We start from the raw sequence: 24,523 nt of genomic DNA on the forward strand, positions 1-24,523 counted from the left end.
TGTCAGCTGTCCTTTCTCCCCAAGCCCTGCTGGACTTCAGAACTCTTGGATGCAAGAACAGCAGCATTTCATGATTAGTACATCTATTATTAGAAAGTGTCTGTGTGCCTGCATGTCCCCAACGGACACAGTAGCTTAGTAGGAGAGCACTTGCCTAGCACAGGCAAGGATCTGGGTTTGATGCTTAGTTCCAGCTGGATTAGAAATGTTCTATTAGAAGAATGGAGTGGTTATACAAAGGAGAGCAGGAAGCACATGGGAGTCAGGCAGAGCCAGGGACACAGTTAAGTGTTATCGCTCATCTTAGACTTCTCAGGAAGTGTCATTTCTGGACGAGATGCCAGTTACTAAATTACTAGCTCAGCGGCGTGAGTTGGCAGGATTTCAGGCATCAGTTCGCTGTCTGAACTGTTTTCTCCAAGCAACTTAAACATTGGTGGAGTACCTTAGATTTGAACTGTATTTAACCAGTGTGTGAGAGTTTTCTGTAGTGGGCAGAACTGGAACTTTCTCCAAGGATACGCTTTCTTCCACTCTTACTGTAATGGCACAGGGTTTGGTTATAGATGTATTTTAGCTTAAATGCTCAAAAGCATGTATAGACATTATTTGTTTGTTTGTTTATTTGAAACAGGGACTGTCCTCAAACTCAGAGAAGTCTGCCTCACCAGTGGTGGCATTAAAGATTGAAGACATATACCACGTCTGGCAAATGAGTCTGTTGTAAAACCCACTTTCTAGAGGACACGTATGCCAGCCACTAATGTGCATATTGGTTGTGAAAGCTGATCTTCAAAGTTTTTATCAGGGCTAAGATGTGATACTTCTTACAGAAAATTTGGAAGATCTATATTCCCGTTTTCAGTGTTCAGTGTTATCAGTGTATCTTCTAGGCCTTTCTGTAGGATTGGTTTTATAGAACACTGCTCCTGGGGAGCTAACAAATATTTGGCCATTGACTTTGGATAGTCAGTGTTGATGGAATGCAATAATTGTATTAGTCAGGGTTCTCCAAAGGGACAGAATTGATAAAATGAAAATAAATCCTCTCTCTCTCTTTGTGTGTGTGTGTGTGTGTGTGTGTGTGTGTGTGTGTGTCTGTCTGTCTGTCTGTCTGTCTGTCTGTGGTTTATTAGAGTAGCTTACAGACTGTGGGCTGAGTAGTCCAACAGAAAGTCCAGGATTCCAGTAGTTGTTCAGTCCCCAGAACTGGCTATCTTAGTGGCCCAGTCCTGGAGTCCTATGGAAGTCCTAGAGAGCTGCCCATTTTCAGTCTCTGTTGCAATTCAAAGAAGTGGGCTCTTGTCCCAGGAGAAGTACCTCAGGAACAGAAGAGATGAACTGGCCAGTGAAACTGAGGCAAAAGCAAGCTTCCTTCCTTTTGTGTGGCCCACACTTTCTGATGCAGCTCAGATTTAGGGTCAATCTTCCAACTATAAATGATCTCGATTTTAGCTGTGCCCAGCTGCTCTGGTTTAGTTAATTCCAGATGCAGTCAAGTTGACTGCAAGATTAGCCATGACAGAAGTAGACACTCGTAATCTTTGATGGCCAGAGGATTAGAACATTTAAGGCATGGCAAGGCCAATGAGGAACACAGTGCTTTCGTTCTATCCAGCAGCTGTCTCAGTGGGTAAAACGTTTGCTTCACAAGTCTGGTGACTTAAATGTGTTTTTCCCAAACCCAAGCACCTTGAGTTTAGATCCCAGAACTATGTAGCTAGCATCTATAATTCCAGCATGCCCCTGGGGGTGAGAGGGGAAGCAGGGCATTCTCTAGAGGCTCAGGGCTGACTACTCTGCTGGAGAAGACCCTGTCTCAAGGTGGAAAGGTGAAGACTGATACCTGAAGGTGCCTAACTGCCATATACAAGCACACATAGATGTGTACACACACACACACACACACACACACACACACACACACACACACACACACACTTTTATCTGTTTTATTATTTTTATGTGCTACTAGAGTCTAGGAAGTCCCTGAAAGAACTTACTGTTGATTAGTTTCAAGGAAGACAGAGGTTGACTGGGTAATTAAACTAATGAACAAATTAACAAACAGTTTGAACAACTTGGACAACAGCCAGGACTATAAGAGAAGAATACAGGGGTGGGAGTTTGAATAGTGCTTCTCAGTTTGTGGGCAAGCTTAGCAAGCTGGAGAGAGTGGGGGTCATTAGTTGTGGGCTTTTGTCTGTTGGCCATAAAGAAATCTACATCAATTTTTGTGTTTGTAACTCTTTCCCCCAAGGGCATCCTGCCTTCATTACTAGAAGGGACCTTAAGTTTAGGAGGTACAGCACTGTAGTAGAGGGTACAGTATGCCCCTGACAGGGGTGGGGTAGTGAGGACCTAAGATGTTAACCTATGCTCTGCCCTCATGACTGACCTCGCGCAGCTCTTTCTTGGCTGATAAGCCACTGCTGACCTCTGAGTGCAAATCGTTTGGTCTGCTTTGCTCCCCATTTCTCCTCTGAGTGAACCCCTCCTATTTGGCATCATTATCAGCAGGTCATAATTGCTAAGAGGTTTGCCTAGGCAGATGTTTGTCTAAGTTTCGTGTCTTCGGCCTTCTGAAGTAGATTCCTGGGTTTGCCGAGGGACTGCAGGAGTAAAGAAATGGGAGAGGTTGTCGATGGGCCGGGATACACTTCAGCCTTCACTATTAAAGTGACCAGTTCACAGCAGCTGCTCCCTCTGTACCTCCCTAGCAACCCGAATGTCTCCATGTTTTCAGTTTGTATCTCAGGCAAGTAGGAGGGTTGTAAGGACCCACACCTCTGTATTTTCTAAAGCGAAGGAGCTTCCTTTTTCTTCCTGATGTTTTAAGCTGTTTTTAAATTGCCGTATAATCAGACAGTTTGATTTAGACATTTATGATGAATGATGTAAAAATTGGGACAAGAACCATAGAGTTTCATGCCTGAAGAGCCTGGACTGCTGCCTCATCGTAATGTCTCTCCTCAGGGCTGCTGCTCAAAGCAAATTAAGTCACTACACAGATGCAATCAAGGACTGCGAGAAAGCCATCGCAATTGATTCAAAATACAGCAAGGCCTATGGAAGGATGGGGTGAGTGCCCAGACAATGTCCAAGGTGTTGCCAGGGAGAGTCATATGTGCTGGTAAGGCTTGATTGTGAATGTCCTGGCTAACATTGTACCCTGTGTGATAACAAAACGGAGATGGCTATTCTTGAGGATGAGGTCAGCCGTGGGTATGTCGGGACCGACTGGGCGCTGTGAGAAACGGTGCGAGTGAGCTCACTTCATGCCCGGACTATGAAAATACAAGTTTCCCTGGACAACACTGTTGCTGGTTGTTAGTTTCATGTCCATGGAGACTTCATGGGATTGCATTTCTTTGAGTGAGAACCGCCTGCATGTGCTGTTGGAAGTCTTAAGTCCATTCTTAAATATTCCATTCCTTTTTATGTCTACGTCGTTAATAGACATGTTGAATTTCACTGTTTCTATCAGAACTGTTGTTCTCATCTTAAAGCTTTGCCCAGACCTCATGGACCCAATGCTTGTGCCCAAAGCTGAGGAGCCGTTCTGTGCCCACCTCATCTGCCAGCACACCTGCTTTAGTCTCATTTCTCATGTGAACTGGATTGTGTTGCCGCCTAGCTTGCTTGTAGGATTAGCCCACTTACCTACTCTGCTTTCCTTACCTCCCAACTGCTCTTGTGTCTCAAGTCTACATCTCACCAGTGTCGGTCCGCTACAGAGAAGCCAGAGTGAGCTTTCAAAGGTATAACCCAGAAGAGCTGAACATCTGAATAGCTAGAACAATTGCCTAGCGTGCTGGGAGCTCTGGATCTCAGCCTCAGCATCGCATAAACTGGGTGTCTATAATCCCAGCACTTTGGAGGTAGAAGCAAGAGGATTGTGAGTTCAAGATCATCCTTGGCTACATAGCAACTTTGAGGCCAGCCTGGGCCACATGAGACCCTGTCTCACACCTGACCACCAACTCAAACAGCCATTCCATTGTAACTGAAGTTAAAATGTTGGCTGTATAAAGAGGTCCTGTATAATCCAGTGTAGCCAGCTGCCCCCTCTGCTTTGTTTCCTGTGACCCCCCCTCATGTGCCTTTGTCCTTTTTATAAGTACACACCTGCATGTTTCTTAGTGTCTTTGTGTTTGCGTCTGTGTCTGGGTTGAAAGTACTCCCCCAACTGCTCTATGATTACTTTCTGTCATTCATGTCTTCTGCATGTGGCCTTTTTTGAGCAGACACTGCTGTCTTTCTCCGTAACAATACCCATTCTGTAGGCATGCCTGCTGCCTGAGCTCCTCAGGTAGAAGGGGATTTTCATAAACTTAGGAGCCTTTTAAAAAATTGTGGAGCGCTGAGTATTAAAGTAGTACTGGTACATAGTAGGCTTTCAATATTTATTAATTAATTAGGAACTCTATTGAGGATCTTTCAAGGCTGGCTAATAGAAAACTAGTTGGGTTAAAAGAATTTCTAATTTTATCTATGTAAGAAGTCTGAGGTAATCCAGAAAAAAAAGATTAATTTGTTTAAAAAAACAATTTCAGAACAAACAAGATATTTAGTATTATTTTTATATGTATATATTTAATATTATTTTTTATACTGCTTAATTCTGATGTATTTTCAAGTAAAGTATAGGTAGTGAATGATAAACATTAAAATGTGGTAATTCTATGGCTTGTGCCTGGGTTGATAATTTATTATTTGAGTTACAGAAGATCCTTATTTTGTCTAGTGAGTAATCTGATAGCTGCAGTCTGCTTTTATTTAACAGATGGGAAACTAGGGACCAGGGAAATGGGTCAGCAAGTAAAGGTACTTAATGTATAAGATAAGCCTCATTGTTCTAGTTTGACCCTCCCAGTCCTCGTTAAAGAGGAAGGAAAAGGAGGAGTCAGCAGAGCTGACCTCTGGTCTCCACATGTGTCTCCTGGCACTGATCCCTCTAATAATAAACAAATAATCATTTAAAAAGATTTAGGAAGTGAGACAGTAAAAAAAGTGGGAAATTAACACTCAGTATGGTTCAAGTCTTTTAGGAAGGAAGAATTTGGGATGCTTCCAAGTGCATAGCATTCAGTTGCAGGTGTGTCCCACCTGAGGCCTGTGAGCCTTGCCCCAAGATAGTTATGAATGCAGCCCAACACATCTGTAGGTGACAGCATTGTTATAAGGTAAAAAGGTTTGACACTCCTGGCTTATTGAAGTCCTTGAAAAGGGTGTCAGCATGGATTTGCACGATCACAGGGTTGCTAGCACACATCTTGGTTTAGCTCAGCCTGGAGATTAAAGCACAGTACTTCATTTACATGCCAGTCTTAAGGAAACTGAAGGTGAGTGGTCTCTCTCAATGTATGATCAGGGTGACATGTGTGATGAAAGAGAAAGGAGACAACTGAAGCTTGTAGAATCGTGGACTTGGGAGAATTGATTGCTGTCTCTCTGAACGATAACGTAATGAGGGTTAAAAATGAATGCTAAGGCCCTGAATACTCTGAGCACATGGTCTTCTGCTGTTCCCTAGCATAACTCTGCTCTATTTTCAAAGGCTAGCCCTCACTGCCATGAATAAGTTTGAAGAGGCAGTTACAAGCTACCAGAAGGCACTGGATCTCGATCCTGAAAACGATTCCTATAAGTCAAATCTGAAAATAGCAGAACAGAAGTTAAGAGAGGTGTCCAGTCCTGTAAGTTGTCACTGTGGAACAGATCCTGTCACTCACAATTGGTTGACATCACGGTGGCTGGAGTGAGTCTCAGCTCTAACTCTTTTTCAGACAGGGACTGGGCTGAGCTTTGACATGGCTAGCCTGATAAACAACCCGGCGTTCATCACCATGGTGAGTACACTTTCTCTTTCATCTGCTGCATGCTGACCTTACACATTTGCCATCCTTCTCTGCCATTCTTTTTAGGGAGACAGAATTTCTCAGTGGTTGCTGGACTTGACCCATAGCTGTTGAGTACAAGTGATTCTCCTGCCTCAGCCTCTCAAGGAACTGAGAGTGCAGGCTCCAATTTTCTTTTCTTTCTTTCTTCTCTTTGTTTAGAAACAAATGCAGGAGTTTCTAGTGAGTGACTGGTGTTCCAGGCAGAGGCTAAGACAGGGGCTGGTCATCTGTCCCCTAACTCGGAGGAAGCCAGGGTGTTTTTAGAAAGCCTATAGCCTTCCAAAACTGGAATGTAAAAGTTGGTGTTTGTGTGAATATGTGCTCTTTATAAGACAAAACTCGTATTTTTTTTTTCATTAGATTGCCAGTTTGCAAATATGAAAGTTTAAAAACCACTGTCTTGGGCTAGTGAGAAGGCTCAATAAGTAGCAGTGCTTGCTACACAAACCTGGTGATCTGAGGTCACACATGGTGGAAAAAAGGAACCGACTTCCACAAGTTGCCTCTGACCTGTACACAAGCACTGTGGTATATGCAGTCTCCCTCTAAATAACTAAATAAACGAATACATGTAATTAAAATCCCAATGTTGTATAGAACCGAAAGATTTATCTATCAACTGCTGTCTAAGGATTTTGGTTATAACCATTACCCAAGCTTGCCCATCAATATTGCTGGCCTTGTTTTCTGTCTTTAGAGTTTTTATGTTTTTAAAAACAGGCTTTCATGTAGCACAGGTTCAAACTTGCCTCAACTAGCCTCAAACTTGGTATGCAGCTGAAGGTGACCTTAAGTTTTTGTTCTTCGGTCCTCCTAAGTGCTGGGATTACAGGCATGCCCCACTTCAGCGGGTTTATGCAGTGCTGGAGACTGAACCCAGGACTTCATGCATCCTAGGAAGCTAAGCAGCATCCAGTCCTGCAAAATAACTTACTGCTCCTTAAAAAACAATCATGATCTGGTCCAGTACCTGGTGGGCATAGGGCTTTCCTGGCGCTCCAGTACCCTTGAGTTACTGGCTGCATACTTTCTATGTAAACATTCTGCTGCCTGTCACGGTGAAGCACGTCTGCAACCCTGCTCCGGGAAGGTTGAGGCCAGCCTTGGCTACACGGCAAGACCCTGTCTCAAAATAAAACCGCATGTATTCTACCATATGCTCTGCTCCTGGAATGCGGGAATCAGTTTCTGTTCATCTTTATTCAAGTAAATGTGTTTTACAATCATTAAATCCTTAGTTCAACTGAAGGACACCATCTTTTATCAGCTTGGTTGGCCTTCTTACCTATTCGCTGGCAAATACATGTTCCTTTGTGAGTCTCTGATGGTGTAAAACCTCACCTGCTCATTTCTAGGACTCAGGTTATATTACTGTAACAAAATATGAAAATGGCATTTAGTTTCAGATTAAATTTAGTCTGTAAGCTGCTATATACCAAAATAAGGTGTGAGCACATGGTGTAGGAGCCACAAGTGAGTTAAATGTACATCTTTGACTCTTAAAAGGGACCAGTGTGGGCTTGTGGGTGGACGTCAGCAGAGCACTTGGATAGCATTCTTCACACACTAGGTTTGATTTCCCGGCATTGCTATAATAAATAAATACATAAACACATAAACAAAGTAAGGGCTGAGATGTAGTTTAGTGTTAAGACACATGTGCAGTGTTCAGGAAGTGCTGGGCTCAGCCCTCAGAACTGCCAAATAACGAAAATAGAAACTGATGAACATTAGAGAAGATAAATAACAAGGACTAGGTTGATCATACTTTAACATGGAGTTTTAAGATCTATCAGCCTGCCATTGTTGGTCTGTGGAGGAAGCAGGGGTCTGGTGGGGTGGGGCTTCAGTCATCTCTAGCATGCTAGAAAGGGCTGGTCTTGTCTCCATCACAGTCAGTCACAAACATCTCTCTGGATACCCAAGATACAATTCAGACCGTATGCAGCTCAAGAAGAAGGGAGACCAAAATGTGGATACTTCAGTCCTTCTTAGAAGGAGGAATAAAATATTCATGGGAGGAAATACAGGGACAAAGAGTGGAGCAGAGACTGAAGGAAAGGCCATTCCAGAGACTGCCCCACATGGGGATCCATCCCATATGCAGTCACCAAGCCCAGTCACTATTGCTGATGCCAAGAAGTACTTATTGACAGGAGCCTGATATGGATGTCTCCTTAGAGGCTCTGCCAGAGCCATGCTGATACACATGAGGATGCTTACAGCTAACCCTCAGACTGAGTACAGGGACCCCAGTGGAGGAGTTAGAGAAAGGACTGAAAGAGCTGAAGGGGTTTGCAGCCCCATAGAAAGAACAACAATACCAACCAACCAGAACCCCTAGAGTTCCTAGGGACTAAACCACCAGCCAGAGAGTACACATGGAGGGACCCATGGCTCCAGCCGCATATATAGCAGAGGATGGCATTGTCTGCCATCAACAGGAGGAGAAGCCCTTGGTCCTGTGAAGGCTCATTTCTCCAGTGTAGGGGAATGCCAGGGTGTTGAGGTGGGAGTGGGAGCATCCTCATAGAAGCAAGGGGGGGAGGATGGGAGTAGGAGAAGGGAGAACAGGGAAAGGGGTATTATATTTGAAATGTAAATATCCAATAAAAATATCCAATAAAAATGCAAAGAGAAAAAAGTTTTACATCTGTAAAGGTTCCCTTTTTCCTTTTTGGCCCATTGATTTGATCAGTAGTGACAACACCCTTAATCAGTGTATCTATTTGAATTGTCTGTAATCTCATTTTCCCAGTTGATTACTGTTTCTAGTACCTTCTCTTTTGTACCGTCCCATTTCCTTTGTATAGCACACTAAAATTCCATGGTTGGGGAGTGCATCATTAGGTTTTGTTCCTGCATTATTCAACATCTCTAACATCCTCTGTCATTTTAATGGGCAATACTATTTTTCAATTATAGGCTGCAAGTTTAATGCAGAACCCTCAAGTTCAGCAGCTGTAAGTATCAAGGGCTCCTTATGTCTTTTCCCATCTCATTGCTGGGCTCCTAATTTAAGCTTATCATCTCATAATTGACAAAACATATACTGGATTCCCAGTCACTTGGAACTTAAGGTCAACTTACACATTTGACCCAGTCCCTTCAAAGAAATATTGATGTATGTCACTGACTTCCTTCTCCTGAGGAAAATATGCTAATATCCATCTTATGTCTCTTATTACCCTAGAATGTCAGGGATGATGACAAATGCCATCGGAGGACCTGCAGCTGGAGTTGGAGGCCTGACAGACCTGTCTAGCCTTATCCAAGCGTGAGTATTTGTCCTGGCTTGTGTTCTGTTAGACTTGTAAGACAAGGTGACCAAAAGTAGCTTGGGGAGGAAAGGCTTTATTTCAACTAACAGTTTAGAGTCCATCATGGAGGGAAGTCAGAGCAGGAACTCAAAGCAGGAACCTGAAGACAGGAACAAAAGCCAGAGACCATGGAGGAGTACTGCTTGCTGGCTGGTTCTGTGGTTCTTTCTCCCAGCTTGCTTTCTTGCACAACTGAGGACTCTGTGCAAGGGCGGCATTACCCTTCCAGTGTGCTGGTGTCTCACACATTAATCATTAATCAGAAGTATCCCACACTTACCTGCAGGCCAGCCTGATGGAGGCAGTTCCTCTTTCTTGAAGTGCTTAGGATTGTGTCAAATTGACAAAAGCTAACCAGCACTAAGTTTCTTAACAGAGGCAACAAACATGTATTTCGTACCTTATAGTTTGTCTCTAAGGGACACAGCTTTCATTTTAATTGTTTTCTGTTAAAATACTTTCCTAATCAAACATATGGCATCTCTAAGAAATTGGTAAATTGGAGCCACATTTCAAAGTGAAGGGGAGGGATCCAGAAGACCTGACTCTGGCCAACTCTGTCTTTTGGGGAAATGGTGTATGCTCACGGACTTTTTTCCCTCTCTCTCCATAGACTTTTCACATTCCAGCAGATCTTTAAAAGGAGTTATTAGCACTAAAAGTAGGCAAAACCCTGGTGTGGTGGCACACACCTTTAATTCCAGCATTTGGGAAGCAGAGGCAGGTAGATCTTCTGTGAGTTCCAGACTAGCCAGGTCTACATAATGATGCCCTTGTTACAGGAAGCAAGCAAATGAACAAAAACAGGAAAGTAGGCAGTTTCCACCCATAACTGGTGGCTGGAATTGCTGAGAAACAGTTTTAACTTCCTGGGGGGTAGAAGAGCTTATTCTTTTGAGGTACAGGTACATTTTTGTTGTTCTTAGCATAGATTTAGGGTCACGTGGGATACAATACTGTCATCTACACTTACAGAGGGTCCTGAGTAGTGATGCTCTGCTCACCGATGCACACTCATTGTGATCTCATAGGTAAAGCACTTCAACCTTCAGTTTCACCAATGGGTTTATTTTTTAAATTTTGTAAGCTTGAATAAATACTCTGAGATTTATGTGGTAACCATATGTCTACTGAAAATATGTATTAATTTAGGTGTAGATTCATATTTTAAAATCAGTTTTTTGAAAAAGTATTGCTGTGTAGCCCATGTTGATGTCCAACTTAAGGTGATCATCCTGAGAGTTCTGGGATCACAAACATGGCCCATACCTGGCTCAAAATCCAGCTTTGCTTTAGTGGCAGTGCCCTCACTGGGTCTAATCCCTAGCATCACAGAAGGAAGGAAAATGGGTTTCGGGGTTACATTGTGTGTTTAATTATTAATGTTTGGAACACGTAGGAAACACAGTCAGGGGTCTAGGGCACTCAGAAACTGACTCCATACACATAAGTTATATGTTAGAAGTGCCTTCGACATTGCAGCTTGAGTATGTGTCTGATACTGCTCCTACCAAGTTTATAGGAAGCCACAGTTCCAGTTTCTCATTTGTTCTCAAAGCCAAGCATCACTTAGGATGTTGAATTTTTAGATTGGTTCTTATGTGGCATGATTAACATGCTTAGTACATGTAACTGAGGTTAATACATGTAACTGAGGTCACAAGCTGAAGAGTTTGTGATGAACTTACTTATTGTAATTTCAAGGACCATCTTAGATTTCACTACGTAGTTGAGGGTGAAACTCTTGATCTTCTTCCCTTGTGTTGGAAGCATAGATATGCACTACCGTCCTGCTTCAGAGTTGTGTATGACTACGTTTAATGATGTGTCAAGGTTGAAGGGAGAGCCATAGGCATGCTGGGAAAATGTTCTGTTGGGCTAGAGATTAAGATCACTATCTGTACAGTAATGAGAATAATAATCTTAATGCTCTTGTAAGAACATGGGCATCCCACACACACCTTAACTCAGCTTCAAAGGGGCAGAGATCGGGATGGCTGGGACTTGCTGGCTTCCAGCCTATGTAAGAAAATGCAGATTCAGGTTCAGGGAAAGACGAGTGACAGAGGACCCCTGACATCCCTTCTAGCTTAGGCTTGTGCACTTGCACAACCATGCAAATAAACAGACACACACACACACACACACACACACACACACACACAGAGAGAGAGAGAGAGAGAGAGAGAGAGAGAGAGAGAGAGAGAGAAAATTATACATGTAAGCCTTTAAAAGAAGTTCTGTCAGGTCTACGTTAAAACTTTGTCTCTTAAAATATTCACTTTTTTGAGGCTAGCCTGGTCTACAGAGTGACTTCCAGGACAGTCACAGCTACACAGAGAACCCTGTCTTGAAAAAAAACAAAAGAAAAAAATATTACTTTCACTGACCTCTTTAAGGATCTTAGACTGGAGTTGTTATGTTCTATCTAGAAACTGGGAAGTTGGTGCATTGTGTCTCAGTGCACACTATAAGGAGCACACTTTAGAGTCCTTTGATTAAACAGCAGACAAGTAGGTTTTATCCAGTTTATCTTCAGTGTTTGGTTTTTCTTCTCATCTTCAAGAGGCTGAGAAGCAAAGGATGCTTTGTTTCCCAAGAAAGAACTGTGCTGAGCCGTAGAGATGGTTCAGTTGGCAGAACCAAACCAAAACCCAGATGTGTAATTCCAGTGTTGGGAAACTAAGGACAGAGGATCCCTGGGGTTTGCCAGCCTGTGAGCCAGCCTAGCCCACATCAGAGCTTTCTGAACCCTGCCTTAAAACAAAAATGAACGTCACCCAAGGAATACGTGAAATGTATACATCCACACACCATACACATGCCCCATGTGAACTCTCTGTCCTGTAATAATGTTATGTGGAATAATGGTAATATTATGGCTCTAAAAGTGTTCAGAGGAAATAATTCCCTTCGAAAGTCCTATAGTATCTCCAGTTCATTTTGCAAGAGTATTCTGTGACTGGAAAGGCCCCAGTTTATTCTGCTTTTGTCCTGCAGGGGGCAGCAGTTCGCGCAGCAGATTCAGCAACAGAATCCAGAACTCATAGAGCAGCTGAGAAATCACATCCGGAGCAGATCCTTCAGCAGCAGCACCGAAGAACACTCCTGACTTGACCAGGATCCCCCACCCCATACAAACATTCTGATATGTACACTTGTAGATTATAGCCAAAAACAAAGTAACAAAAACCACCCTATACAATGTCTGAAAATAATGGAGGAAAGTCTCCTGTGTAAACCTGAGAGAATACACCTGTTAGGTAATAGTGTGTCACAAGCAGACTTGAACATAATACAGACTCCTTTGGAAAGAAATGATCAGTAGCCTTGTTAAGGGTGAATACAGCCTTGGGACAAGGGTCCATCCATTTTAAAACTTTTATCATCATATTTGTATATTAGTACAGAGTATATTTATTGAATAGTAGGGCTATTTATTGGAAAGTTCTTTAGCTGCAGGTTTCCCTAGGCAGTGGTTTTGAGAGGGGTGATGCTGGTTTAGAAGAAATGTGCTTGGCAGCATGTTGGCATATGCTACCATCAGTGACATGTGTCTTTCAAAAGTGACGCTTTGAAGATACTGTGAATGTACAGGAGGCAAAGGTAGTATGCTCAGGTTTTCTGCATAGATTTTTTAACTAATTTTGTCTGTAGCTCCGTGTTGATAGCATTCGCATGGCCAGTTAAGTACATAATGAAATATACTTAGAAATCCTTAATGACACTGGTCAGGTCAGTGCTCCCTTTAATTATCACAGCTTAACTGTCCCATTTCATTGTTGGTAAACTCACCTAGAGCAGTGTCTAGTTACATTTAGAGAAGCCACTGACATGCCCAGATTATGGGTTTTCTAAGTGGAATTGAATTATGTGCCCATCAAGGACCATGATTATTGTTACTTTTTACTTTACCATTATTTGATGGCTAACAAAAGCATCTATCTCTAACACTGCTCATTTGTGTAATTGTGCAGTTTGGCTTGGCATGTCAGTCTTACGCTTAACTTTAATCTGTTTCAGTTTAAACATAACAGAAGACTTCAGTGTCTCATTTTAAACTGGATACTACACTGTGTATCTGGCACGTAGCTATTAGGAGGGGAAAACACAGGAGATGGATGGAGGGACTCTTGGTTCACTGACAGATCTCATTTCAAACAGAACTGGCTTATTAACCAAAAACAACTGAATGGGGCTGGTGTGTAGTTACAAGTACTGAGGGAAAGGTGAGGAAGGAAGCAATTTAAAATTAATGAGGGGACTGTTCTCAAATCTGCTGTGTGTTTAGTATCTTGAGTTTTTTCAAAACAACCCTTTTCTTTCTTTGTCTTTTCTCTGAGACAGCGGTTCTATAATTTCACTATAAAGTGAGGGAATTAACTCCAAGTTCAGGGTCATATCATCATGTTTGGCTTGAATCACCATTTTACAGTACACTGTGCAGTTAGGAATCAACTTAATAACAGAAGGGCAGAAGACAAAGTTTTGGTAGAGAGCAGGACTTAAGTAGGAGGCCCTCTGATGTTGAACTGTGTTGTGTAAGCTGTTCCAGTCAGCATCTAGTGTTCCTTATAGAGAAAAGCACTCATTGCTTGCATAAAAGTTGAAATTATGATCAAAGACCATGAAGAACTGAGACAAGCAAAAACGAGCTACCTGGTGTTGAATATGTTAGCAACCCCACAACATGATTTTAGTTCAGTCAAACTGGTGAATCCCTGGTGTATCAGCGAGGAAACAATACAGGTTAACAGCCGAGAGGCGGAGTGCCGTCTGAGGGAAAGGAGGAGGAACAGCAGATAGACTACGGAGCAGTGCCTGGAGCTAGTGAAGACAAGCAGAGGGACTGGGACAGACCAGCGGGCAGTGCTTGTCTTCATGTATGAGCTCCGGGATATGGCCGTGTGCACCTGCAGACCCAGCATGTGGGAGGTAGTCAGGACCAGGACTCCAGCATCACAGCTGGCTACAGTGTCTCCAAAGCAAAAAACCAAAACAAAACCACCCAGTAGAAAACCCAAACAATTAGAAAACACCATGACTTGCTCTAAATTTTTGTATTTAACAACTCTGGGAAACAAATCTTTGTGAAGAAGATAAGCTGAATAGGCCTGTCTCTGTTAAAAAATGTCAGTGCTTTCCAGGGAAGGGGGAAGGTAGGCTCAGATGATTTCAGTGGTTTTAGGAAAGAATAATATTCCTTCTGTGTAACTCTTTTGGAAAACAGAGTAGGAAGAAACAGTTCCCCAACTCACTTGAGCAGTAGTACTCTGGTGAGAATACTTTGGAATACTGTCTTCATGTGCTAATGCCCCTGGCTGAAGGCAGTTCTTCCGTGAAATACAGAACGGGAAGGAATAGACCGCCCCCACCTCCACAGATTTTCTTTCTATTCAGGACGCCCTTGACTCTTTTGGTCTGTCCATCACATTGAAACCACTACACTGAAAGCCGTTTCAAGAATATTTTTGTGTGGTCTGATTGTGCTGGGTGTCCTAAAAGTTTAAGACATTTCCCCAGTATTCTTCCTCTTGTCTAGGAGATAGAGTTGCTAAGAGAAAACAGGGCATTGCATACTTCCATGCCTGGCTTCCATGAACCCATTTCACTAGAGTAGCTGAAGCTGTTACCGTGCTATGCAAAACTCAGTGTGTCCTTTTTATGGAAATGGAATTTTCATTTACTATATCAAATTGTCAATCTAGTTTTTATAATAGTTGACTCAGATGCTTTACTTAAAGCGTGACTAGTACACAGCTCTTCGTTTATACACAGCAGAGACTGCGTAACTCGGAGTACACAGCAGAGGAAGTTGTGCATTCTGACTGATGAAACAGTGCTCCAGTCACGAGAGGATGCTGACAAGGACGACTTGGCGCCATCACCCTGATGGCCGACCTCAGTGCTCACTGCTTGCACTTGTTTTGCACACTCATCAATCATGACTAAAGTGAGGGGCAAGTCTTCTGAATAGACCTTTCATTCTGGACCAAACAATTTGTCATGGCAATAAATAATTATGCATTTAAGAAAACAGGTTTGTGTTTGACTTAATGCAGTCTTCCATTGTAAAGAAATATATTTTTAATATATAGTGGGAGCTTTCAACTCACTAAAATAGAATGAAGTATATTTAACATCATAGGTTTTTGTTTCCCTGACAACTAGAGAAACATTTTGTTATATACCTCTTGCAAAGCTATTGTAAGCCTTAGTTTTCTTGCTGATTTGTTCCTGATGTAAATGGTTGTGATTATATGGACAAATAAAACTTTTACATTAGTACATGACAGAGAGTTAAAAAATCAGATATGAAGTTGGAATCATTTAAATGTTTATTAGGAAAATAAGCTCTTCATTTTTCAGTGGGGAAAACTCCCAGGAGTCTTTAGGTTAAAGCTAAATTACTAACATTGTTCAAAGTTAACTGAGCCAATCAATCCTGCCCTGCTCTTGAGTGTCTTAATATGCGTTGGTATGTGTACACTAAGATAGACATGCACCCATACAATGATTTTGAAAACAACAAAAATGTTTATCCTGTGTGAATTGGGAGATAATCAGGTGGCAGGAACTGTTTCAAACAGGTCTCTCTTCTAGTGACTGAGCACCTAGAAAGACTGCAGTTGAGTCTCATTAGTTTAACTACATTTCTATATGAAGTATTATGAAATTTTGATAATCTGAAACAAATGGTATCTTTCAGATAGAGTCAGCATGTAGCCTAGGCCCCTAGCAAGCAGGGGCCATCAACCATGGACACCCCTGCCAGCTGACTCAGTTGGCAGAACTCATCTGCCCAGAGAGCATAAGACATCTGATATCCAGCCCTTTAATAAAACGCTTGCTGACTGCCTTTTATATACTTGTTAGACAAAAAGCCTCAAAGATGAGCTTGCTGAAAAGAAAAAAAGACAGTTACCTTAAAGGACATAATATGTATACAAAATACAGAAATGTTCGGTTTCTTTAGAATATAATTCACAAGACTAGTGTTTTTACAACAAACATTTAATATTTAACTGTTTTACAGGAAACACATTTAAATAACATATACTTATTCTCACTGCTGATTGTTGCACAGAGCTGACAAAATACAGAGACATTTCTGTGACTAACAAGACGTTCGACATTAGGAATTTTCCTCAGGCTTCCACTTTCACAGCTGCTGAGACCACGCAGACCTGCGCGATGTCATCATACTCATATGTCCTCTTTAAAAACGTGTCGGTGAGTCTTAAGCCAGACACACTCTAAAGAAAGGAAAGTGGGGGAGAATGAGGTGCACCTTAGTGCTCACTCACAATTACCATGGGAAATACAGCCATCAGAAAGGAAGACAGCCCACCCTGTTGAGGTTACCCAACAGAGGACTTACCTGGAGCCCCTGTACTGAGGACAGGAGAGTCAGGGCCAGGCAGAGCGAGGAGCTGGGGTGCAGCTTCCCCAGCTGTCTTCCTGAAATCCCACACCAGTGGATAGAGTTGGTGTTACACATCTCCAGCACTAGGTCCATTGTCCTCTCACTGCTGAAACAAAGAAACCAGAATAAATCTGTTTATTTCCTTAAGCAGATACCATCACATTCCTGGTGGTTTTTCAGTAAGTTTAATTTCTAGATGTCCAGGAGAATAAGAACCAGAGAAAGAATGGGAAAGTGAGCTTATGACAGAATGAAGGAGTGAGGGACCACTTGGGAGTTAAAAGTAGAAAAATCAGAAGTTCGAGGCCAGCCTCAGCTACACAGCCAGTGTGGGGCCAACCTGGGCTATAAAAAGGTACTGTCTCAGAAAGCAAAACAAACTAAAACACACAATAAGGAGAATGAGGGGACAGCATCTTCCAGGGTGACAGTAGCCTCACACCTACTGGCTGCTGAGGTGGTTTTCTAGTTAGTAAACACTGTCTCCCTGCTGATACAGTTGCTGGCCTTGCCTTTTCTCTAGACTCAGGCATCTGAATCTCATTTAACTGCTATGTTCCCAGGAAAGAAGGACAACCGGCGTCTGCTTAGTCCTTTTCACGAATAAAAGCTAACTTAGGGACTGACAGGGGCCATAAGTAAAAGCCATTTGTGCTTGCTCACTGAGTTCCCTAAAAAGACTTGATGAGCATCACTAAATCAACTTACATGTTAGTTTTTAAAAGTTTTTATGCCATTAAGCTAATAGGCTCAGAACAGATTTCGAGTCTCTCCATTACTTTGAGTTCCCCGCTTCTGTGTGCCTTAGGATTTAGCTCCTATTTCAGTATTTACTTAGTATTTAGCTTACATATTGAAATTCTGTTTGCTTTTGAATGTTTCTCTCTCTACCCTGGATGACAGCAATTAGAAATGTTCTTTGTGTTAGAGACCATTTTAGAAGCACAACATGGTTTTCTCAGTACATTCTATAAAAACCTATTATGTATTTTTCATATCCATTTGTTTTGTGTGTGTGTTATGTGCATGTGGAGGTCTGTATACAAAACAAGGCTGGTTCAGTCACTCCAGCAGATGGGTTCCTGGACTTGAACTCAGGGCATCATGCTTAGCAGCAAGTGCCTTAACCCAGTGAGCCCTCTCACTTCTAAGAGCCACTAGTACTTTGGCCTGTCCTGCTTTTGGTACATGGAGATGTGTAGGTTGTCATGAAGCTGTTAGTATTTTAATGTTAATTCCACTTCCCCAAGAAGGGCTCCAACAGAACCTTCCCATTTTAACTAGTAAAATAAAGGAAAGCCAGTGACTTGGCGGGGCGAGGGAGGTGGAAAGGGCTGAGAGCTCTGAGGAGGTGGGGGGTGTGTGTGAAGGTCATGGCAACAGGGAGTGTCCCAAGGACCAGCTGGACCCAGGTGATATTAACTGGTATTAAATAGCTATGAACATTAAGGATTTTACAGGTCTTATATCTAATATAGAAGGGTGGTTTGTATCTTTGTCTATTTGATGTAATCTTGTTGTGTAGAGGGTTTGTGGATTGAGAGTTGAACATATAAACCTGTATGCAAAGCTATCAGGCTGTAAAGTTGTATTTATGTGAGATTTTGGGGTAAAGAAACACCCCAGGACGGAGGCAGAGAACAGGAGGTGGAAAACCGCCAGGGAAGGGAGTTGCACGGACAAGTTGGGCCATGGTGGCGGCTAAGACCAGGCCTCAGAGGTGCTCAAGGCTCCAAATCAGGGTTGGGCCTGAGGAGTGAGACCTCAGGGCCGGTAAAGAGATAAGCATTTTTACTTTTTAGTATTTACTACAACAGACATGCCCTTGAACTTTTGGTCTTATCCTGGTTCCTCACTGGCTGGAGATCAGAACCAGGGCACTGCACAATTTAGGAAGACACTCCACCAGCTGGGCCACACCCTACTCTCCCTTCCCGATCATGTAATGTTTTCTATTGCATGTTGTGTGTCTGGATGCACATGTGGTATATATTGGGTCAGATATTTATACATGAGGAAATTGAGACTCTTTAAGTTAGAAAACCTAGTTGAGTCATTACAATTAAAATGAAATAATAAAAATAATTTAAAAATTTACAGTACTTTGTTAGTCAATAAACTTATTTGACACACTCAAAACCCTCAGAACAAAAAATCCCCTGGACATAGTTCGCATATTTTTGCCTGGATGTTCACTGAGACTTTATGGTTAGCAAGCACGGTATGGAAAGGCGCGAGAGACAAGGAACAGCAACACATGGATAGTACTACAGAACTAAACTCACACTCTCTGAAACGGTCTGAGGGCCGGGGGCGCAGCTCATTTGGTAGCGTTTCCCTACCATCCACAAGGCCTGGGTTTGATCCCAATGCTCCATGAACAGCATGATGGTGTGGATCTGTAATCCTACCTAGAACCTGGGAAGTGGGGGGAGGAAGTTCAAGGTCCTCCTCAGCTTCAAAGGGAGCTCTGTGCCAGGCTGGGTTAGAGACACTGCCTCAAAAAAACAACTGTAGCAGTGATTGTAGCTTCACAGAGAATCAGGCATTTCTGTAATTTTGAAGGATAGTTCCTATTGAACTAAGGGTTGGACTGAATGTGAGACTGAAATGACTACACAGGTATTCTGAAAGAGCTGTGACTCATCACTGGAACGCTACCGTAATACCCAAACTAACAGTATGCTGCAAACAATAGAAGAGCTATCAACACGCCCTCCTGGGGTATAAGTCCAGGCTTTCTATCCTTTAAGTTCTATATCCTTTGCTTCTTCTGGTGACTGACAACACTGCTGACAGCTGGTAGATGCCGTTAATCCCATCACTCTAGGGTACAGAGCCTACCGCATTTCTACTAATTTAACACAGCCTGGTCTGCCAGTAGTTCCAGGCAAGCAAGGCTATGCAGGCAGACCTTGTCTCAAAAAAACCCTAAAAACTTTAGCCTATATTCCCATCACTCAGAAAGGTAAGAAGATGGCAAGGGTAAGGCCAGCCTGGGCTACATAACAAAACTGTCTTAGAGAACACTACCAAAGAAAATAGGCAAAAGACCAAAACCAAACAAACCAGAATCAGTTTCTAACCTGTAAGTACCTCTTGTTTTAAGTTCACACCATGTTTTTTCTTGTTAATATTAAAGATACGTTTCAGTATCAGAGAAATGTATCTGACTGTTGTTAACCTGTCATCAGAACCTGCTGGCTCTTTAGTGCTATGAAATGTTACAGCTCCCGTTCACATGCATTGGCATTACCTGCAGTTTGTGATCTTACAGGTGATATGGAAAGGTTCTTCTAGGTTTACAGTATCTGGGATGGCCTCTAAAGACAGCCTAACATCTCCATAACCTGGAGCCTGTGAAAAAAAAGTAACAGTTAAAACACACAATTAAAAAAACCTTTCACTGCTTATGAAGGGAACTGCAGCTTTACTCCACAGGCAGCTGTTGTCTGAGAACACACTGCTGCTCTGGCCTAGTCTCTCACTCTAACCCCTTTTGCTGTGACCTAAGCTAGCAGGACCATGCAGGCCTGGACTGTTTTTGATACAATTACTCCAGACTCAGTAGAATTAAGATGAATCTTGCCTCGAGAAAAGAAATGAGTTAGGATTTAGGGGATCTGATCTCAAAGGGTTGTCCAGTTCCAGACCAGCCAGGGCTGCACACTGAGTTGGTAAGTGGTGTACTTCTATGAAGTTCAGGACATCGCCCAGAATTCCTCAATGTAATGAGCATCAAATAAGCAGTGGGCATGACTTAGGAGAGATAAGAATACCTAATACACAGTTACCTTAAGTCCTGTCTGGTGAAATTAAAAACAACAACCACCACAACAAAAACCAAAACAGACAAAAGAATTACATAGTAAAGAGAGACTAACATCTGAGAATTTTCCACTAATCTCAGCACTAGTTTTCTACCTACAGATCAACACAACTATCAGTGTTTTCAGGAAATGAGTAGCTCATGGGCTCTGCTTTTGGTGCTGAGGTGTAACACCCACCTGTCCTCTTCCACCAACCCCACACTCAGTGGTTTTTGGACTCACCATCCTTTGAAGCTGGCTGGTCTGTAATCGGCCCCTTTCGCCTAGATTTGTTTTCCATACTATATCCAGTTTCCCAATTACTGTCACTCCCTTAATGATACCGGCTTTTTCTGCAAATTCCTTCTTGGGCTTTAGGCAGTACAAGTATTGGCGTGTATCCATTGGCTGCAAATATCCTCTGGACCCAAATGTAGATACACTGGCCAGTGTAGAAATAGGCAGAACAATATATTAAACATCTTTCTGCAGGCAACACTCTTCATATGGTTAAATTCTTTTGACTAGGAAATGGGTGGTTTGCTGCCCAGATATCTAGGAGTGGTCAGAGGTTTCAACCCAAATGAAAAGGAACATTTGCCTTGTCTTTAGTAATGGCAGACGTGCTGTTATGGACTTGTCTAATTTTACACTGTGTCCATCAGAAACAGTAGACTTCAACTATGGACTTTGCTTGTATTAGAAATCAATGTTGGCTCATGGACCATAGAATGTGCCACATTAATACAGGACAGGAGAGCTGGTACACGGAGTGTGACACTCCTTGGACGCTGTGGCCGGAGCCAGCTTGAGCCTAGCCTGGTAACATGGAGAGCCAGACTCTAAGACAAACCAAGGCATCGGCGGAAACAAACTCCAGGAGAAACTGACTGGCGAGGAGGGTTTGTGGGACTTCTGCTTTCTTAGGAAGGTTTTGATTAATCTAAAACTTCTCTAAAATATCATGTCCATCAATTATTTTACAATAAATCAAAATCTACTACACTAGAAAAGCCTGCTTCTTTCCAAATAATAGCAAACATTTCATACTTACCATTCCCCAGCTTGGTTCACCGAATTTAATTCTGTTACATTGTACATTATTGATGGCTCCAGTGAAACTTTCTCCATAAACATTGGTGAGGTTGTAATATTCTGAATTTGGGCTTCAAGAAATACTTCATCAGTCTGAGGATACGGGAAAAAAAATCCACCAAAATGTCATGGTATTTAAAGTGTTAACATTAATAAAAATATCTTACTTATATAAAAAGTATTAACCACAAATGTGATTAGTTCATGCCTGCAAATCAAAAGTATCACAATTAATGCAAGAAAAGGAATCTTCCTTCTATCATAATGAACAGGAGCAAAGTGAGGTGTTAGTCAACAGATGCCCTGTCACACAATGGATGTGGGATAACTACAGTACATTTCACAGAGAAAAGCATGTGCTTGACTAGTGCTTCCCTTACAACAGTATCTAACTCGGATCAGATGCTAAAATGTTAAAAGGAACTTCAGTGTAATGGGTGTACTCAGACAGTGCTAAGGAAAGACAATCAAGTCTTCACTGGAGTATTCTGGCATAATGTAATTAACATGGAACTCCTTTAATTTAGGTAGTGACCACTATGAGTAATCGTTTGTTACAGCCATTAGGGTATAATTTTTAAAATTAAAGTAATTTATATGTGGTCTTAGTGACTTCTCGGTTCATTTTATATGGGTACATATAATATCCATATATAATATTTAAGGTTATTAATATGGAAATAGCCTGATGTTGGTTCAACTTCTACACCTGTCAGAGTGTTCTGTGGACTTTGATACATTCCCAAATGATGCCTTTCATCTCTCAGTGGGTAATTTAAATATTAAATTCAGTGGGTAATTTAAATATTCAGTTTGTAAAGACATTGAATTCCCTGCTGATTCCCTGTTAAACATCTTCAATCTTATATCCTGGGTTCTGGGTCTCCTTTCGGTTACTAAAGAACAAAAATGTTATACCAAGTGTATTCAGAAATTATCTTTCCCTAAAAGTTTCAGTTATAGTACTCTGAAATTAACTATACTCTCAGGTTGAGGAATTATGAGCTTTTATAAACGCTGAACAAAAGTGACAAATCATGTAAAATATAGTGAAAATGTAATTTAAATGTGTCTAAAGCAGATTCTTTATCCTTTTAGACATGGGCTCAAATTAAAATTAAACCAATGTGCCTTTCCTTTCCCTTCCTTCCTTCCTTCCTTCCTTCCTTCCTTCCTTCCTTCCTTCCTTCCTTCTTTTCTCTATTACTGGCTGTCCTGGAACTACAGAGCCAAGGTGGTCCATAACTCACAGATCTGCCTGCTTCTGTCTCCCAGCTGCTGGTGGACAAAGCTGTGTACCACCACACCTGGCTAAAACAATGCTCCACTAAACTCATCTTTCTCTTACTTTTTGAAGAAGAGTGAATATATCCCATAAATCCATTGCTCTTAAAATAGCCAAAGGCCCACATTTCAAGTTTTAAAATGCAGTTCTCTGTAAACATGACGAAAGCTGAGAAGAACGAGAGGGAAGCAGCATAATGGAAAACCAAGTTAGTCTGCAGTTAGCACAGGCCGCCCAGCGTCTGAGAGCCAGGGCGGGGTTTAGTGCTGGGGCAAACACTGCTTAATGTGAATAGAGAGCTGAGAATATGGACCCAGCCAGTGTGGGAAATTTGCTTTCTTTCGCTTGCTTTTGTTAAAGGCACAGACGAATAATCACTGTGCACCTCAAAATGAATTTCAAGTGTACATTCTATGTAAGGAAGGGAAAATAACTGGATATTTCAAAGCAAGACATTGAAAATCCCAAAGATGAAAGAGAATGACATTTTAAGTATCTTCGAAAAAAAGCAGCAAAGACACTAGACCTGAGAATGCAATCATTCAATGTGACAAATTAATCTTTAATTTCACAGGCAAGCAATTGAAAAAGTATGTTTAAATTGTATATTTTCCTTTGGAGCTCACAGACTGAGTATTCACAACTAACTGTTTTTCCACTATGTTTTGTAGAGAGAGATTAATTAGGCAGTCAAAAAGGGGTGAGAAAAGCATATAAATTTATAATAAAAAATGAAATTACCACAGAACTGAGGTCACTCTAATGGAAAAATAAAAAAGAAAAATTAGAAAAATCAGAGTTAAATGTTAAAGAAAAAGAATAACTTTAAAATAAAATGCATTTCTGCATTTTTTTTTACTTACTAACGACAGCATTAGTAAACAAGAAAGTAAACAGGAAGCAACATACAGAAATATGACAATCTACTTTCTGAAAGGCGACAATGCTGCAGTTACATGACAGTGGGGCAGAGAAGACGGCAGGCAGCCCTTGGGCAGCCTGGGGAGGGCGTGCCCTCGAGTCTGCTTTACACTGGCTGAGGCTGTTCTGTTGTGCACGCTCTTCTCCTGCACTGCCATTTCCACACCTCAGGTGCATGTGCCCTCCACTCCACACTTGGAATACAATTTACCTAATGCTGGAGTCCTTCCCTAGAGAAGGATCGTGGGTGATTAAAGTTACCATAGTTACCATAGGACATAATTAAGGAAATGCTCAGATAGACCATTCCGGACAATTCAGTTCCTTTTCTTCTTATTGGTATTAGATTTTAGTCTATTTTGCAGTATAAAAATATATATTCAAAATTAGATTTATTAAATCCAATGTCAAATGCATAGCTGCGAATAATCTGTCACTGCTGTTTGGGGTGCAGGGAATTACATATACTGTGACTATCTCACAGTCCCCAGCACAGTAAGCTTCTGAGACCGGGGATGCCGCGTGCTTACATCTACTTCATTTCCCAAATGACACAGCTTTGAACTCAGCAGATGACCAAGTGTTTGCCTCCTATTAATTTATGTATCTCCCTGTAAGACTTTCCTGGTTAGAAAGCTAAAGCAAACTCTTTCATTAGCATGATTAGAAATAGTAAGAAGGCATGTTTGAAAACACGTGGCCCGGGGGTCATGGAGTATTATGGGTCAGCCATTCCAGATGATGGTTCACCAACTACTTAAAAT

General features: G+C 41.9%; 2 protein-coding genes across 6 annotated transcripts in view; one reads left to right on the forward strand and one right to left on the reverse strand.

The window, feature by feature from the left end:
• Positions 1-13,252, forward strand: part of SGTB (small glutamine rich tetratricopeptide repeat co-chaperone beta) — a 32,010-nt gene extending 18,758 nt beyond the window's left edge. The window contains exons 6-11 of the mRNA XM_080933803.1: positions 2,977-3,081; positions 5,561-5,699; positions 5,790-5,852; positions 8,829-8,866; positions 9,097-9,180; positions 12,224-13,252. Coding sequence (XP_080789929.1) covers positions 2,977-3,081; positions 5,561-5,699; positions 5,790-5,852; positions 8,829-8,866; positions 9,097-9,180; positions 12,224-12,335 — 541 coding nt within the window. The 3' untranslated portion in view covers positions 12,336-13,252. The remainder of the gene's footprint in view (positions 1-2,976; positions 3,082-5,560; positions 5,700-5,789; positions 5,853-8,828; positions 8,867-9,096; positions 9,181-12,223) is intronic.
• A 2,969-nt stretch (positions 13,253-16,221) lies between these two features.
• TRAPPC13 (trafficking protein particle complex subunit 13) overlaps positions 16,222-24,523 on the reverse strand; it is a 29,074-nt gene continuing 20,772 nt past the window's right edge. For 2 of the 5 annotated variants that reach the window (XM_080933621.1, XM_080933623.1), the window contains 5 exons: positions 21,513-21,646; positions 20,702-20,900; positions 19,906-20,006; positions 16,605-16,755; positions 16,222-16,479 (listed from right to left, as the gene is read on the reverse strand). In XM_080933621.1, coding sequence (XP_080789747.1) covers positions 16,372-16,479; positions 16,605-16,755; positions 19,906-20,006; positions 20,702-20,900; positions 21,513-21,646 — 693 coding nt within the window. In that variant the 3' untranslated portion in view covers positions 16,222-16,371. Of the gene's footprint in view, positions 16,480-16,604; positions 16,756-19,905; positions 20,007-20,701; positions 20,901-21,512; positions 21,647-23,579; positions 23,598-24,523 lie in introns of all 5 variants that reach the window. The other 3 variants (XM_080933620.1, XM_080933619.1, XM_080933622.1) reach the window with 3 other exon arrangements.

The sequence above is a fragment of the Micromys minutus genome, assembly GCF_963924665.1.
Source record: "Micromys minutus genome assembly, chromosome: 20".
Taxonomy (NCBI): domain Eukaryota; kingdom Metazoa; phylum Chordata; class Mammalia; order Rodentia; family Muridae; genus Micromys; species Micromys minutus.